We start from the raw sequence: 17,800 nt of genomic DNA, 5'->3' as shown, positions 1-17,800 counted from the left end.
CTGTAGATCAGCAGCAATGTCCTGTGTCATCGAATCTGATGAGATAAAGATGTTTCAGTGTCCTGATCCACATGAGAAACAGTTGCCAGTGTGTAGGACTACCACGAATCATGCCTGCTTTTCTCAATAAATCAGTGAAAGAATAAATATAACTGCAGATCACCACAGGACTTCTGGAACTCCAATGTGTTTCTCAGCAGCGACTCCTCCCTTTCCCACAGCTCCTTGACGTAATGATGTTAAGTTGAGTCCCACCCAACCAGCAGCACCAGCCCAGACCAACCGGTTTCACCTCAACCTTGAGAGGCTGAAATACCGATTAACTGCTGTTGTGTCAGACAACTGCTGCAGGCTACGTGAATCATGAGCAGCTACAAATAATCCAGGCCCATCCCATTAAAAAAAAATGTCCATGGTAAAAGCACTGTTCATTGCATTCTTGGTAAATTGTATGGAGACAATATTTTGACAAAACCATTTACAAATGTGTGTGGAGATGTTTATCTCAATCTGAGTGTATGTGTAATCAAATCAATAACTGTGTAAAGGAATATTTTAAAAGGTAGGGTTGGTAATTTATTATCTTTTTGAGATCCTCTTCATAAGTCGTCTGAAAAAACAAACATTGTAAACGATTTTTTTAAAGTTAGGGACCTTTAAGGTTCAGTGTGTAGAATTTAGTGACATCTAGTGGTGAAGTTGCATGTTGCAGCTGAATAACCCTCACCTCATCCTCCCCTTCCAAACATGAAAAAGAACCTGTGGTAGCCTTCAGTGGCCATAAAGTTCAAAAGGTGTTTGTTTGTCCACTTTGAATGACTGTAAAAAACATGGCAGCCTCCATTGAGAGGACCTGCTCCCGATGTAAATATAAAGTATTTTAATATAAAGGACCCATTCTAGGGTAAAGAAAACAATAATTCGTACAATTTAGATGAATCACACTCGTGAAAACATCACGAGGATTATTTGACATTCAATTTCTGCCAAAAGATCCCTTTTACCTAATTCTAACACACTAAACCTTTAAACATGCATTTTAGAAAAAAAAGGCCCAGTGTTTGCAATTAACCTCAACAGGGCATTTTAGGAAAAAGTCTTTATTTCTTTTGACAATATAATTTTTTTTTTGCAGATGTTGACCAGTTAAATTATCTACACAAAGCATTGATAGTACGAGAATAAAAGGAAAGACGGATCTTTGAAACAATATTCAAGACTCAATTTTTGAATAGTTTGTTCAGTGTTTCATTTAAAATGAATAAAAACATAATACCTAAACAGGATAGCATCACAGGGAAACATCAGATATTACACAGAGTAAAAAGAGATGAATAAGTAGAGAATGGCACAAATAAATAGCAGTGATTCTCCATAAAACATCCCATCATTAATTTCTTCTCAGTGGCCTTGTCTGATGATGATATCTGACATGTCATCAACCTTCACCAACTCCAAATTCTGTTCAAAAAAACAGAAAAACATATTGTAATAAATACTTGTAATAATAACAACACGTGTAATATGTGCACACATATTGGTTGTTTAAATGTTCATTTCTACATCTTTGGTTTGAAGTGTTTTATGTGATTACATGAAAGAAATGCTGCTATACCCAGCAGCAGATATTACAGAGTATTAAATTAGAGTGACAAACTGTTCATTCAAATGGGATTCATAATTAATACAACATATATCAAACTTCGATTAAAACGTCAACAGAAAAAGCAACAGTTTGACTTTTCAGAAAATATGCTTATTCACTTCCTCATGAGAGAGTTTGATTATCACTCTTTTGTGTGTGTGTGTGTGTGTGTGTGTGTGTGAATATGAAGCAATCAACAGGAGGCATTGCTGCATAAAGCAGCTTAAAGCAGCACCAACACTAGAAACAGATTGTTAGCCTGATGCTCTCCAAAGATAAAAAAAAAAAACATGCCAGCACTTCTAAACACTATCAGCCAGTGAAAATGACCATTCACAGTTTTGATCTCAACAGTACATTGGCACATAACCCCATTTCCTTTGCCTTCACACTTTGTTATGCCAAGACTAACTGGGAGCTGAAAAGCTTTGTGTTTAATGGATAGATATAAGAATGTTTTCAATATTCTCATCTCACTCCAAGCAAGAAGGTAAAAAGGTGAATTTTCCCACAATATTTGACAATTGCTTTTAATTTTACCTAAACTTCTAAAAGAAGAAAATCATTGTTACATATACACAATATATACAACTGTATAAAAAGTAATGTTTAATATTGAAATTGTATAACACTCACTTTTTCATTGGCAAGATGAAGCAAAGCGACAAACGCCAGAGGGACCGACAGGTTCTGGGCCATCGTGTTAGGCAATCTTGACAGAGACAGACAAGAGACACACACACAATAAAGTTTTACATTGGTTCATTCACCTGGTGCCTCGAAGGAAGATGTAATTTTTAGCTCTGCTGCCAGATATTTCACCACAGGGTTTGAATGATGTACATCTGTCAGGCTATTTCGGAAATGATAACGCAGACACCTACGTTCGCTTCCTGATTGGTTCTTATCAGTCGCGACTCGTCCGCTAGTGGTGAATGTATCATAGATAACGTATTAGCAGCGCCGTAAAAGTTGTGTTAATAACATTTCCACCTTTTCATCGGTCTAAAAGAAGACGCTCCTGCTGTTACTTTTCAACACACTGTTCCTCGTTCTGAATGTTTTCTGCAACAAAGCAGCCAACTGCAGATTGGACAAACAGACAGTGCACATGAATGGTCTGGGAATATGTATTTTCTGATGTGTTTGAATGGATGGAGATCAGTTCTGATGTAGGAGCTATCACTTATCTGTACAGAGAAATTTATTTTTAAAATGAACACAATGAATTAGTGTGGATGTGGCCTCAGGCTGACACACAATAACAAGTGTTTTGGTTCACAGGCCACAAACTATTCACACAAGCTCAACCTAGGAAACGTTTCCTCTTTCAAACCTGTATTTCTCCATGAAGACTGTGTACCTTGGGGGATGAAGTCTCACAGGGGCTGCGTGAATGTGATAATATGCAACTCTGTGGGTGAAGATTATTCTTCACAAAAATCTGGACACATTGGAGAAGACACATAGCTCCACACCCCATTCTTCACCCTAACAACAGTGACTGTGTATAGTTAATGTGAGGAGTGGTTAAAAAGTGGAAACACAGCAAACTACTTTCAATGGAAAGTAGCGAAATCCTGCACAAAATGTGGCGGGTTGATGCCACCTGCAAATTAGCATATTCACAATATAATTGCATTATATTTGCATGCTGCCTGTTGTCAGCTGGTTTCCCTATATTAAGCCATTTGCTGCTCCCCTACCATCTCTGCTTGCATATACAGTATTTTAATATGGCCAAATTAACAAACAAGCTGTTTTCATACATATGTTTTTCTGTTTCTATTGTTACTCAAAGGAACACGTACGAATTTGTGACTGAAACTTGGCCCATTAAAAGTAGAGGCTGTATGAACAGTTAATCATATGGCTGGGGTATACTGGGGCTTTCATTTATTATTTGAAATTTGAACATTCATCCGAAAGTGGGTGTAGAGTTTATATTATAACTTTAATGACCTGTTTGATTTCAATATATATTGTAGAGCTGATCAGACTGCTGATTTGCTAGATGAGAAGACCACAAGTGCTTAGGTCTGAAACCAGCAAAGACACTTGCCCAATGCTTGGTTAATTAGTATTTCCTTAACCAGCAGTCATTTCCAAGCTGCTGCTCTGCTAGTTGTTGCTGTTTTCATAACAGCGACTTTGGGGATAAAGAATTATCCAAATACACAGAACTTGACATTTGAGCCAGTTTGGTTCATACCTCAAATGTAAAACATAGCAAGAACACATATTTGCACATAATGCTGTTATGGTGAGTGCAGCTCAGTCATTATTATTGCTCATTAGTGGCGTGCCATGGCGAGGTGGTCTGCTGGTACCTTTGAAGCAACGTCTTTGTAGTTTGACTGAAGACTTTCTCCCCACACACCTCTGTTTTCTCCACAGTCTCCACCACCTGCAGAGAAAATAAAGGCGTAACTAATCACATGGACACGAGCACACAGCATCAAGGAGAACGGAAGAAACAGACGAGCAGCGTTTCAAACATTAAACTGATGAATTTAATATCTACAGACCAGACTTTAAATATTTAGACAGTTACTTATTTTTTTCTTCAGGCTCTCTGCTTCAGCACATCCAATTTGAAATGAAACAATAGATAATACATGAAAGTGCCAAGTCTCAGCTGTAATTTTAGAAGGTTCTCATTATGTATTAAAACTGTATTAAATAGTGTGCTCCTAACACATCGTGTTAAAACTGAAAGGGATTGAAAATAATTGCACACGTGGGTATTGTAGCTTTAAATATTAGTTCAAACACTGAGCCCACACTTGGCTTGATTTGAGAATTGTCATTTAGACTGAGGTGGACTTTACCTCTATAATGGGGAAAGAGGTAAAGAAGATAATAAAGAGGCAAAAAAAAGCAAAAATCTATCTGAGAACATCAAAAGGTACAAAGGTAATCGGTTTGGCAAAATTAAGAGTCGGGTACATTTTAAATCAGGATGCAGGGAAAAAAAAGAATGGGAACAACCCGACAGTAGACCAAGGAGCACAAGTTTTCTGGATGATTTAAAAAATAATTTGCATGGTGACCTTGCAAAGCAAGTCAAGAATGCTCTGGGAGAGCTTCCCCAGGAAAGATACTAAAGCTGTTTTCAGACATGAATGCAGCACTATGTCCACACAATTGGGTCCAGACTTTCTCCAGAGTTTTCATTTCGCATATGAAAAGGGCAGCTGGAGATTCTACGCTCAGACCCATTCACAACAACCCAGAACTCTCCTGAGCGTTCATGTGAGGAGTGGGGCAGCAGGCAGAGGCAGGACGTAATGATTCATTCCGCGGCAGAGATCACATTTTCTTGACATCTATATTTGTTTTTGGTTTGTTTTTTTACCCTCATTTTTGCCAAACATCCTCAGCACACCCACTAGCTCTCTGTGAATCCTGCGGGGATCTCCTGTTGTTTTCTCACACAAGCTTATTGCGACTCATTATCTGGAGTTTTTACCAGGGGGCTGGGAGGAGAAAGTCTGGAGCTTCTCACTCGAACATTTACGTTGTCACATACAAACTCAAATGCATGTCTGAAAGCAGCTTATGTGTCTTGTGATATTTATAGATCGAAGACTTCAGGCACTGACTGCAAAGGATTTTCCACAAAATATCTTTGATGTTCATGCTTATCTGTCAATTTCCTTTTCAACCCCTAAACTTCAGACACCATTTGTTTAAAGGGGAATATCTCCCACACAGTTCTTTCTATATTGTCGTAAACCTTTTCAAATTAAAGCTGAAAAATGGCACTTTGATGTTATATCCCGTTTTTATATAATTTTAAGTTTTACGCAAAAACAGAGCCTGAAAAACTGAAGTAACTTTCCTCATATTTACAGTCCATAACATAAAAGCTGATACATGGCTCCTTTGTCAGTGTAAAATACCTCTGTGGGTTTTTCCGGGCTCTCAGTGAGAAGAGTCCACATGCTGTTCTTCAGTCTCTTCATGTCCATTTTCTTTGCAGTCTTTGCATAGTTGATCTCAATCTTGTTGACCTACAGGAAAAAGCAAACCTGAATTATACTCAGCCTATGTACCAATAGCTTTCAGACTTTAAACGTGTTACTTTCAGAGTTACTGTCTGTAATTGAGGTCAGGAAGTTGAATTCCATTGTAAGGAAGAACCCTTGACTTATCAAACATTATTAAACAGCTTCAGTTCCAGCCACTATTGTGCCTTGAAAAGATTATTATAGAAGCTTTAGAGCAGAGGGAATCTACTTATAAAAGGCAAAGACCCATATACAGTATACCCTGCACTGAAATCTTGGGTTACTCACCCTGTGTGGTTCAGGTACCAAATCCTCCTCCCCATACGTGGAGATGTTCTCCAGATCTTGAGAGGGCGGAGGTAAACTGTCACTTGAAGGCTGTGTATCGTCTGAACCGGCAAACCCTTCAACGTCATCATCACTGTCGCCACCCTGAGGAGGAGGATGGACAAAGACACAAGGATGAACATTTAAGACATGGCTACTATTCAGTTTCTGCTGTGACAAGGACTTGTTGATGTTGACAATTCTCTCTTGTTACTTAGAATATTAGAAGCACTCACACTTGGCAGATTCTACAGTGCAGTATTTGGTAGTTCAATCTGGTGTTCATGCAATGGAAGCACGAGTGTGGACAGGGTCTGACCTACCACAGATTTGATGACTGTTAAGTATCATATGTCTAAAAGATCCACCCTGCTCACCCAATCTCAGTTCCTCTAGTAGGCCGTACCATATACTCAGGCATATGTGATCAGCAAAGGACAAAACCCCCCAGGGAATTATACAGACACCCACGAGCACATCATGTGTAAAAAAACTGGTCATACCATAATGGACATCAGTACAGTGCAGTACAGTAGTAACACACATCATGAGTCATGATGCTTCCTGCTTGAGTTTACACATGGTTTATTTACACACACAAGTAGTGCTGCTCAATCATTCAACAAAGGCTGCATGCAATTTAATCTTTGTCATAGGAAGGTGGTTTCAGACCTGGAGACCTGGACAGAAGTTGGCTGTGTCGTTGGCGTTGTTGTAGTCATAGTCTCCAATACCTTCTCCAAGCTCTCCAGACAACCTCTTCTGGCCTTCTTTACTCAACTAGGGTAATCAGAAACAAATATATCATTCTCAATAAGACACAAATGATCTTTATTTAGTCATAGATATTAATGGGATATCGTAGTTTCTATAGCATGTCTCAATTTTGTGTATATTTCTCGAAGGTTTGCATGAATTGAAGTGATAATGATGCCTTACTCCAACTTACATCTGAGTCATGTGGGATATCAGAGCTGCAGAACAGTAGTGACAGTAGAATCTTATCCCAACCCAAACTATGGGTGTCAAGATATCTCAGTATTGATGATAATGGCAATAAATAACTTATGAATTAGTGATATTATGTTAACAATACAACAATGTGTGTGAATAAATCCAGCACCTCTTAAATCATTTTCTTTTCTTTACATCGTGATGCAGTAACTATCCGGTTCACACTTCCAACACTGTAGGTAGGTGATCAATTATAATTATAATTTCTCCCACGTGTTGAGCAAATCCTCCCTTTCTCTCAGTGTGAGTAGTCAGGCGCCATAGCAGAAACAGCTGTTTTTGGCTCACATTTCTGTGTATATATGTGTGTGTGTGTGTGTGTACACCTGTGTCGAGTCGCAATTAAAGTAAGTGGGCGATGCCGATGTGAAACTATAGCATTAATATATTAATGGGAAAATTGGTCTATTTAAAAAAGTTGTAATATTTTGAGTAATTCATATGCAAAAGATAAGAGAAAATAGATTAGAATACTAGTATTTTTAACTTTCTGTATATATCAGATAATAACCTTCGTAAGTGACATTGCATAAATGCTCATGATAAATATAGATATGTTCCTAATAATGTTTATCTTCATGTAAAAATAATTAACTAAATTACTGTGTGTTAAAATGCAAACGTGTGAACTAAATAATTTGTAGGATGATGATTTATTTTTGGTAAACAAACAAAGGAAGCTGAAACGGGCAGTTAATGTTTGTGTTTCATGCCACCCAGAGCTTTTCTAAGCACATCTGTAGTGCCACTAAAGCTCAATGAGGCGATGAACAGGGACGAGCAGATGGCTCATGAGGTTCACGTGCAGCCTACATTTAGCCACAATTTTGAGAGAATTCAAAGAAGCTGTTAAAGGGTTTCCAAAGGACCTTCGAAGACTTCTTTTTATCATAAGTGGACAACGCAGTATTTTATTTTACTTGTATATTGTATTTTATCTGATATGAGCACCATGAATCATTTGTATTGTAATTTCTTTGTTATATCCGGTTGATTTATTGATTTGTTTATACTTTGTTTATTTACAGTATAGTTCTCACGGGGTGACTGAGGACGGATGTACCAGAGAAGTGCTCCAAAAAGTAGACGCCCATTGTAAAGAACCGGCCTGTGTCTGCGTTGTTGTGAGGAGAGCTACAACCGTAGTGGATTATTTTGGCCACAATAATTATTTAGTGACAATCTGGTACCTGTAAATATTATACTCTAGAGCACTACAAAGCTACTGCAAACGATATCTTATTTACATTCAGTGATGACGAACTAACTCAATTCCCTGTTGGTCTGCTAAAGTGATGAACCACACTGGTGCTGAGATTCTATAAACAAAAACTGAATTCTGTGTTTATGCATCTCTGCTTTCACTGGCCCCGTCTGCTTGCAGGAGTAGTGAGGTCTCACCGAGCTGGAGGGTTTGAGGCTGAGCTGGGACAGAGTCTCTGGGGGAAACTGGAAGTCTGCTGGTAGAGTCGTCTTCTTATTGCTGGCACTGAGGGCAGACTTACTGTTGGTGGTGGCCGCCTGTGAAGGGAACACAGACAATGTTAGATTCAGTTCAGATACAAAGAGTCTATTTCATAAACTCATAAACTTAAAACTTTAAAGATCTTTGGTCAGTCTCTCATAAACCTACAGACAATGATATCACTTTTTGCAGATTCTGTTTTTGTTTCACTGAAGTGGATTACTAGAGCTAATACTGTCCTGATATAATCTGTATTGTGGAGATGGAGTATGTGCCTAGACAGCACCCGAAGGCCTGTGCTCAGATCAGCAGAAGTGGCTGTCCTGTAATGTTCACGACAATTTGATACAATTTAGAAACACTTTGCTGGGAGGAAAAACATCATATGAGATCCAGAAGCAGAGGACATACACTGTTCAGAATAGAGCCATGCTGGTTTCATTTATTAGCTTTAATTACCACACCACTCCTGTGTCTCAAGCCATCATTTAATCAGGCACAAAACAAAAACACAGTTGTTGCCTTAATGTCTCAACTGTAGGCAGTGTTAATATTACAAATTCAGCTCATCTTCATTAAGTATTCATGCTGAGGCACCAACCACGAGATGCAGATTCCAGAAGCCCAGACATAAATGACCCCAAGCCGATAACTGGGACACCTCTGCATCACAAATAATTCCCAAAGTGCTGAACGCCACGTTGCTATGGCTACTACACGATAGCCTTAATTCCTCTACATGTCGATTGATGAAACATGTCGAGACAGAACGCCTCCGACTCTCTGAGCTGACAAAATAAAGCTCTGGATTGTAGAACCATAGAACATAAAACCTTTTGAGTTTCAGTCCACAATCACCCCCATTATTTAGACAATGATGATGGTATAAAAAGTACAGTCAGCATCATCATTAAGAGGAATTTTGTAATGACTTTGCATGTTTTAACTGTTACTGCAGCTCAGCCAGCTGGTAATGTCCAGAACAATGTGATGTATTCTGTTTTAACTGTATGTGACAATAAGAAATCCTGAATCGTATGTGATTATTTGATTACACTAAACATATTTAACAACAGACATCCTAGTTAACATGGACAGGGTAAGTACATTTTCTGATAGTTTCACTGGAATAAATACGAACTGATATTTAAAAGAGGATCAGGCTTTGCCCAACTGTGAATACTAACATCAGTAGGGCCTACTGATGTTAATATTCCTCCTCATTCCTTCCAAATAAAAACAACCCAACACTCACAATTCCCATACAATTTTTGTAAAGTTTAAAGATTCAGATCTGCATTGTTGCCATTTTCACTACCAACTAATCAAAGTAATTTATTCTTCATTACTGCAGGATTATGATTATAAACTGTTAACCTCAGACTTAGTTTAATCTTATATATCAATGCTGTTTAATCTCCCAGCAGTAACAGAAATATGATCAATCATGACCTACTGGTGATTTGTATAAATATGACGTATAAGCATATATCCTCGTAAAACTCAGAACTTCCTTTAATACTAGCAACCAGGTAACACCAAATAATGCCAGTATCATTCGCTGAATATGTAAAAGGTTTTTACCCTTGTGGTGCGGAAAAAGGTTTCAAAGTTGACATCATCATTGAAATCTATTTCAAAGGTCTTCTTGGGCTTCCTTTTACGTGTCTCCTTGTCAGGCAAATGGTCCACTATAGGAGATTGAGTACACGGAAAGACAGACATAAATATTACTCTGCCCACAGTGCAGGGACAGAGGACAACCAGTAGAATCATCTCAGCTTTAAGAGAAAATGTGAGCCAAAAAAAAAAAGACTAATGTCTTTACATTATGCTGCTAGTATAGCATAGCATAGCTTAGCATCGGAGTACAGTTATGCTACATTTGCTGCACCACATACAAAAGGGATGGTTACTCTTCATTCTCCTCTGTTTATGATAGACACAGTCTTTTCTAATGAGTGTTGTACATAGCATTATTTTGTTGATTTGCTCTTCTGTATGTCCTGGCAGAGGGATCCCTCCCATTCAGCTCTCTCTGAGGTTTCTATGTTTCTACCCCAGTTAAAAGATTTTTTTTAGTTTTTCTTGTTGAGGGTTAAGGGCAGAGGATGTTGCATCTCGTTCAGCCCTTTGAGGCAAATTGTGATGTGTAAATATGGGCTATAAATAAATACAATTTTATTTATTGATAACTGACCAAGACTAAAATACATCCTGGTTCCCTCCATAAAAACAAAGAGGAAAAAAAGAATAGAATTACAGTACACTGAGGCTTATTTATCGCTTACTACAACAAATAAAAGGGCAAACATGTGTTTATTCTCATGGAGTTACAGTACTAGTATGCCTACAAGTACATGCATAAATAACAATAAGTAACTTGTCTTTCTCAGTGATATTTCAGCTCTACTGTGACACCACTATTGTCTCTAGTTATGTCTTGATACATGAATTTCACTCACATTTGTGCTTTGGTTTGAACTGCCAGTAACCTGGTCCAGCCCACGTGGCCATGGTCTTGGGGCTGAAGTATGAATACTCCCTGGGCTGAGAGGACAAGTGCATACACATGGTGGCGATGTCTCCCTCTCCGATGGGAATTACGTCTCTGTAACACAACCACCACAAAAATCATTCAAACACACACATCCTTCAGTCAAGAGACACTCAGTATTGGCTTTGATCCAGTCGGGCTACTACCCTGCAGCAGAGTATCTTACCTTCCTTTGCCAGAACCAGAGGCCTCACAACCGTCTTTGTGCTCCTTGGATCCTTCCTCATTGTCGCCAAATCCTTCCTCATAATCGGCATCAAATTCTGGGCAATCATCATCTTCTGGTTCAGGCTCGGGCTCAGCATTCACATCAAACACGTGGTCGCCTTGGTTCATCTTCTCCAGGAGCTGATTCATGGTCTGAAAAAAGTGCACAGTCAGACAAGTGGCACACAGAGATCTGACAGTCCCTGCAAACGCAACTCACACAGCTGATTTAGAACCATATGTGTATAAAGTAGTGGATCCTAAACTGGAGTGCCAGAGAAGACTTTGAGTTCATCATCAGTGTAGTCTTTGGATTATGTTGACAAGCACGTTAAGAGAGAATATTAGGTGATGTATCAAATGGTTGTTGACAAAGTTCTTTGAGGCTAGCTTGGTGTATCAGAGCCCGAACAGGGAGCTTATTGAATGGACACCAGGGTGGAAGGTTGGGAATCATGATTATTTCTCAAAAACGTTTACCAAAATATGCTCTAGTTTCCTGGGGAAATATCAAACTAAAACATTTGATTACTCTAATTACTGCTACAACAGACACAAGGAAACTAAGGTCAGCACATGTTGAGAGATGATATGGTATCTCTGACCTGCTCAGGGTTCCAGCTAGTGAAAGAGAAATCCTGCAGTGAGGGGCAGATGGAGCTTTTATCCTGGGAACGCTGCAGTCCGGCTGGCAGAAATACACAGAACAGAAATATGAGCTTCAACATTTATAGTGAGCAACAGATTAAAAGATTAAACATGATTAGGTGACCCTAAGGTTCAGAAAAACACTTAATAGGACAGTGTTCAGAGGCGTTTTGGGGGTTGGTAAATGCTTTTACCCTTGAACGGAGAAGCAGAGACTCCCTGTGGAAGTGGAGGAGAATAAGAAGGTCTTGACTGTAGGAGGGTCATGTAGGAGGGAAAGAGCAACTCGCAACGACTGTTCTCACTGAAGAGAACTGACAGGAAGACGCCGGCTGTGCTGCTCTCATCGAAGGATGAGGCCATCCTGTGAAACATGGGGTCCACCTAGAAAAGAAGGGAACAGACATTTGATGTTGATGTTCTTAAGGTGACCAAACTGGGGTCAAGAATAACATACACAATGCACTGAAATATAGATTAGAGCTCTATGTCTATATCTATGTTACTGTCTTTTAGTTATTTGAAGATAAGAATCAGCATGGGTCTGGGAGGGTGTTGCAGTAATTGTGGAGAAAAAAAGAAAATGACATTTGCAGAAATAATGAATTGCTTTGTGACCCATGTCAAATAATTAGTCTTAATGATCAAACATAAAATTATCAGTCATCAGTCAGACTCTGGATATTAGAAGATTATTAATTTTAAAGTTCAATTTTATGACTGCAAGTAAGTAAATTGACCACTGTACAGAAACAAAGCTAAAGAAACTATATCAGACCAATGACAAAAACTGGCTAAACAGCAAAATGCCACAAATCTGAGGTAGAAAATTCAAAAAACAGAGGAAGTACACTTGTCGATTGTGCCCATCATCTGACGAGTTGTGAGGATTAGGTTAATTAGACAGATGATGGATTAAAAAGAATTATGATGGATTTAAAAATGTAAATTGAATTTTGTTCCAGTTAGTACTTATATTTGCTGTTGCATGAAATGTGTCTGAGTTGATTAAACGAAAGAGAGAAATAGAGAGGTGGATTAAGGAGATTGAGCTCTCTACAGCACCAGTACTGATGATGTGCTTTGATGGTTATTGGTTACTGCTGTAAAACATAAACACCATGACATTACTTAAGTTTTATCTGTGTGATAGATTCACTTTGCTCTCTCGTCATGCTCACCCTCTTTCATTTACGGATTAGCTCTAACTTGCTCCCCCAGTTAAAATGCAGGAGTTGAAACATTTCGACTGTTAGCATGTATTAAATTAACACCATGCTGCTCTGGAGAGATAAGATATGTGGAGCAACTTTTACATTCGTCTTTTTCTATTGAAGTGCCATAGAAGACAGTTAATGGAAATATTAGGTATATAACTCTCCTACTTGCATTTTGTCCAACAGGTCAACTATCACCCTCTGGGAATCAGGGGTGGGTTTCATTTGAATGTGTATTGTTTGGTAAAAATGACACCGTACCTCACACTTCCTCTCAGACTCAGCGCTATTGATGCTGCTCAGGTTCTGCTCCACCGTCCTCTTTGGAGGCCTCTTCTTCTTTGGCTGTTTCGCAGTCACTTCAGCTCCATCATCATCTCTGTCCCCCTCATTCAGAGCATGGTCTGTTATTAGACAAAAAGCAGAGATAGCGTTTTAAATTCTGAAGGACAAAGCCAGAAAACCTTCTTACTAGCTCCCTACAGAGTATTGCAATGAAAGAAAGTCCAGTGCTGAGGCTCTCACCCTCTCCAGGTTTGGTCTCAGCTCCCAGGCCACCCAGCACCCTGTAGGCATCAGCATGAACAGCATCCACCCTCACAGCATAGATTTTTGTACTGGCATCCAAAGTGCCAGCTGCAACCTTTAGTGAGGGGACACACACGCACACAAATACACTACTGTTTGGCATAGCAGTCACTGCAGGATAATGTGGTCTTTATCAGAGAGTAAGTGGATAGATTTGTGATCAGACCTAATACAACGCTAGAGAGACAGTATGCTTTATCAATACATTTAAACTGAGCTAAATGTGAGCCAGTTAACAGGAAATATAATAAAACTTTAAAGAGGACCCACAGGCACAATATCAAACCTAGGTATCTTCAAAGTAAATCACTTAGATGGTTATGACTGCTGCAATGTAAGATACATCTTTCATACTTAAGTATTTTTTCGACACTTTTTATAACTACAATGTTAACTGGGCTCATAGCTACAGCAGATACAATATGATTTATGTGATTATATGTAATTAAATCAATCAAAACAACTCAAGACCTTTTGAGAAACTGAGTTATCTACGGCTCCTCGAGTTGCTAAAAACAATTCATACCTTGAAGTTTGTGAGCTCAGAATCCTTCTGTTTGAGAATATCAGCCATATAATCAATCAGATGCAGACCAAAGGCATTTTTGGTGGTGATTTTCTGCGACAAAGAAAAACAAAATTGATACATATTAAATATACAGCAAAAGAAAAACATTGAATACATTTTTCAGAGTGATTACACTTAAAATGCACACTGTGGTTCAGACGCTATTCCTGCACAGTGCAGGTATACTCACATTCTCAGTGGACAGTTTTATGCAGGTGGAGTAATGCTCCGAGATCTGTGCATTTGACAACTTGGGCACGGCAGCAGGAGTCCCTGCAGCGCTGCATACAAACATGAGATTATCTTCAAACTCTTAAGATACATATTACAGGGCAGACGGAAATTTGTTGTTACAGCTGCAGATTTTAGAAATGAAAGACAGCGAACATTTATACTTCTCTATACTAAGTATTACATGATAAGATGATCAGTAAAGTTGTGCAGATTTGCTAACCTTACTCTCTCTTACCTATGAGATGCAGAGTCATTGATGGAGGAGTCACAGGCACTTTGAAGGTCAATAACTCTTGACCTTCGGCGTTGACGACGTTCCTGCTCGTCATCGTTGCCGGGGAAGGCTGCCAGCAGCGGGGTGCTGCAGGCCGCAGGGGACAGGCCCTTGTTCATCACGGAGGAAGTCGACCATCCTGCGCGTACCCGGGAGACGGGTGTGGAGGCTGCACTCATCTTGGCTAAAGACAGAGAAACAACTTTAACCTTCCAGAAAATGTAATGCTCAGACAGATAAAAGGTATAAAAAAAAATTGCAGAACATGCTGAGAGGTATGTGAATTTCAATAACGATTTATTAAAATTTGAATGTTGCACAAACTTTCACTTGACTACATACATTCTAAGTTGTGAAAAGAAATGATGCTTACAGAAACATGCAATATTTTGAGTGTTCAGTACATACATATCATTTAACAGTTTTCAATCAGACTGTGAAAAAGTGGATTTGCAGAATTTGGTCACATGTAAACAAAACGACTTGGGTGGAACTTGCAATAGAACCTCAGATGGAAACAATCATTTTTGCTGGTTGAATGATTCTGTATTTATACCTCAGAGTACAGTTGGTTTTAATATTATCTGTTCTAACTTTGTGCCTAATTTCATCCCAACAGCTCCCAAATGCGAGGGCTGCTCTTTATTAGAAAAGACTTAAGTCCCTTATGATTTATTATAACTTCACAGGCGTCAATGTTTGTTAGAACTTTGTAAGGTAAGTGACAAAGTTCTAACAAACAATTCCCTTGTTTCTTTCTGAATGTGTTGTGCGTGTTCTACGTGTGCAGACTTCGTGACTATGGCTTGAGTCGTGTTTATCGATTTGAATGAGACAGAGCCTGAACGTCACATAAACAAAAGGACTCCACGTTATTCTGAAAAGTGAAAAAACAAAGAGGTACTGCCAATGCTAACATTAGTAAGTTCACTGACTAATAACAAGTTGAACCTGAACTGAACACCATGAGGAAACCTCTGCAGCAGCTCAATGAGGGTCGCCACCTTTACGTGCGGCTAAGCATAACAACGCTAGCTTCGGTTAGCATGAGCTAACGTGAACATGTTCTCCCTGTAATTTTCTGCAATCTAATACACAGAAGCTTCACAGTCACACTTGGTTTATCCACTCAACGTACCTCAGGATGTCTAATATCCGACGTGACTTGACTGCGGCTCCTTACAAGCAGTGATGTGTGAGGGGAGCGCAGAGCAGGCTGCACTTTGTCTTCCTGTTCAGCGTTTGAATTTTTGCGCCGAACGGTTTACGTTACAACGTTTACGTCATGACGTTAAGCCGCACCCACGCTGTTTTTTTCTGACTGAATCACAACAATAAAATGAAAGAGAGATCACAGTCTACAACCGCAGAAAACGGAGTTTTATCAACTAAATTCAGCTTAAGTTTCACTTTATTATCAGACATAGTGTATTGTTTCCACTGCACACGTGTGTGTGAAACAACAACAACAACAAAAACAATCAAATAAAAGAGATCAGAGTCTACAGCCCCAAAATACTGAGTTTTATCAATTAAATACAGCTTAAGTATCACTTTGTTATCAGCCACAATGTATTGTTTAGCGCGTGTGTGTGTAACAACAACAACAACAACAAATTAATTGATTAAAATGAATGGAAATGATTATGCTTTGTGTATCTGCTCTGCATTTTGGATGTAAAGATCTATGTTAAGAAAACATTATACAGACAATTACATATCTGGTGTAGGTGGAGGACACTCTGCTGTGAGTTAAATGAAACAACAGTGTCACATGAAGTTCAATGAAAGTGGCATTAACCCAGCATATATTGTATACGTAAATTGACATATCATCAGTTAACACTTAAACTTTAAGTGCACAGTGGAAATGTGCAGATCTGATGTTTGTAACTGAGTTTAATGATGGCGTCTCTTTAGGGCCTTTCCCCAACACAATCCCCCAGGGCAAACTCTGCAGTTTCCCTCCTTCTTGCCTCCCCCCTGACATTACATTCCACATCTTACAAACTTGTCATTTAAATTTCTACATTAATACATTTGCAATTAACATTAATTAAAGGCTCAAATTACTCAAAACTTGTATTCAGTTCAAGTACACAAAAGTTATTGAATTATTTACTTTATTATTGTAATCACAATTAGTTTTTGTTGACTGAGACCTCATACTAATCAGTAGATACATATTGTATGTGCATCATCAACAAAAAGTGCACTTCGATTTTTGCCATTAGGGGAATAGTAGATACTGAAAATATATTTAGATTGCTTGTTTGCATTTATGCATGCAGACAAGTTTCAATGTTTTTTTCAGCCCAGCGTCTACAGTGTCTTCTCTTAAACTGCAAGTTCAATGCTCTGATTAGACAATCAGTTATTAGTGTGTATCCCAACAGGCCAAACTCACATGAGGGTTTCAACATTTTCATCACTTCTTTTATTTCATCTGGATTTGAATAGCTGGACAGTGATAAGATAATGCTGACATACTGTAGGTTTACTTAGCATGAAGGGACAACAAATATTTCTCACCACCCACAAAGGTTCATGTACTGTAGCACGTAGGTCAGTGTACGCTGACACTTCTGTAAGCTGCTGTGCATATACCCTGAGCAGCATGAGCACAAACAAATGACTTTATAACATTCAGTTAACCTGATGTATTAAATTAATCCTTTGGTTTCAATTATAGCACATGCAGGGAAACTTTAATATACATACATGTTTGTGTGTGTGTGTGTGTGTGTGTGAAATCTGCCTCCAAAGAAAAGCCCTTCAGTGTGATATATGGTTATGGCAATAAAACTGAAATGGCAGTGTGTGTGTATAATATATATGCACACTCACATATTAATGTAAACATGCAGTGGTGCCTGACAAATGAAAATCATTTATCTCTGCAGCAGAAGCTTCGGCTTGTTTGAACTATCTGAAACCATCTGATTAATTTTTCCTGACTGGTCGTTTATGGGAGATGATGAGGTTTATTAAGACACTGACTCTTTTCTCTGCCCTCTATGCTCCTCGGTATCCTTAATACTTT

General features: G+C 38.8%; 1 protein-coding gene across 1 annotated transcript; it reads right to left on the bottom strand.

Annotated features, from left to right (window-relative positions):
- Positions 1–1,084: 1,084 nt before the first annotated feature.
- On the bottom strand, positions 1,085–16,006 carry ncaph (non-SMC condensin I complex, subunit H). Its single transcript, XM_035166963.2, has 18 exons — positions 15,896–16,006; positions 14,719–14,941; positions 14,440–14,530; positions 14,208–14,300; positions 13,619–13,736; positions 13,355–13,497; positions 12,071–12,260; positions 11,834–11,916; positions 11,188–11,381; positions 10,930–11,075; positions 10,049–10,155; positions 8,401–8,520; positions 6,658–6,765; positions 5,947–6,090; positions 5,551–5,661; positions 3,976–4,052; positions 2,282–2,357; positions 1,085–1,461 (listed from the first exon to the last, which is right to left on the bottom strand). Exons 2-18 carry the CDS (start codon positions 14,934–14,936, stop codon positions 1,402–1,404), a joined length of 2,079 nt encoding a protein of 692 aa, XP_035022854.1. The 5' UTR covers positions 14,937–14,941; positions 15,896–16,006; the 3' UTR covers positions 1,085–1,401.
- Between the last annotated feature and the right edge of the window lie 1,794 nt (positions 16,007–17,800).

The sequence above is a fragment of the Hippoglossus stenolepis genome, chromosome 9, assembly GCF_022539355.2.
Source record: "Hippoglossus stenolepis isolate QCI-W04-F060 chromosome 9, HSTE1.2, whole genome shotgun sequence".
In the NCBI taxonomy this organism is placed as follows: domain Eukaryota; kingdom Metazoa; phylum Chordata; class Actinopteri; order Pleuronectiformes; family Pleuronectidae; genus Hippoglossus; species Hippoglossus stenolepis.
The sequence above is the reverse complement of the archived record's forward strand: the minus strand, read 5'-3'. Positions and strand labels throughout refer to the sequence as shown.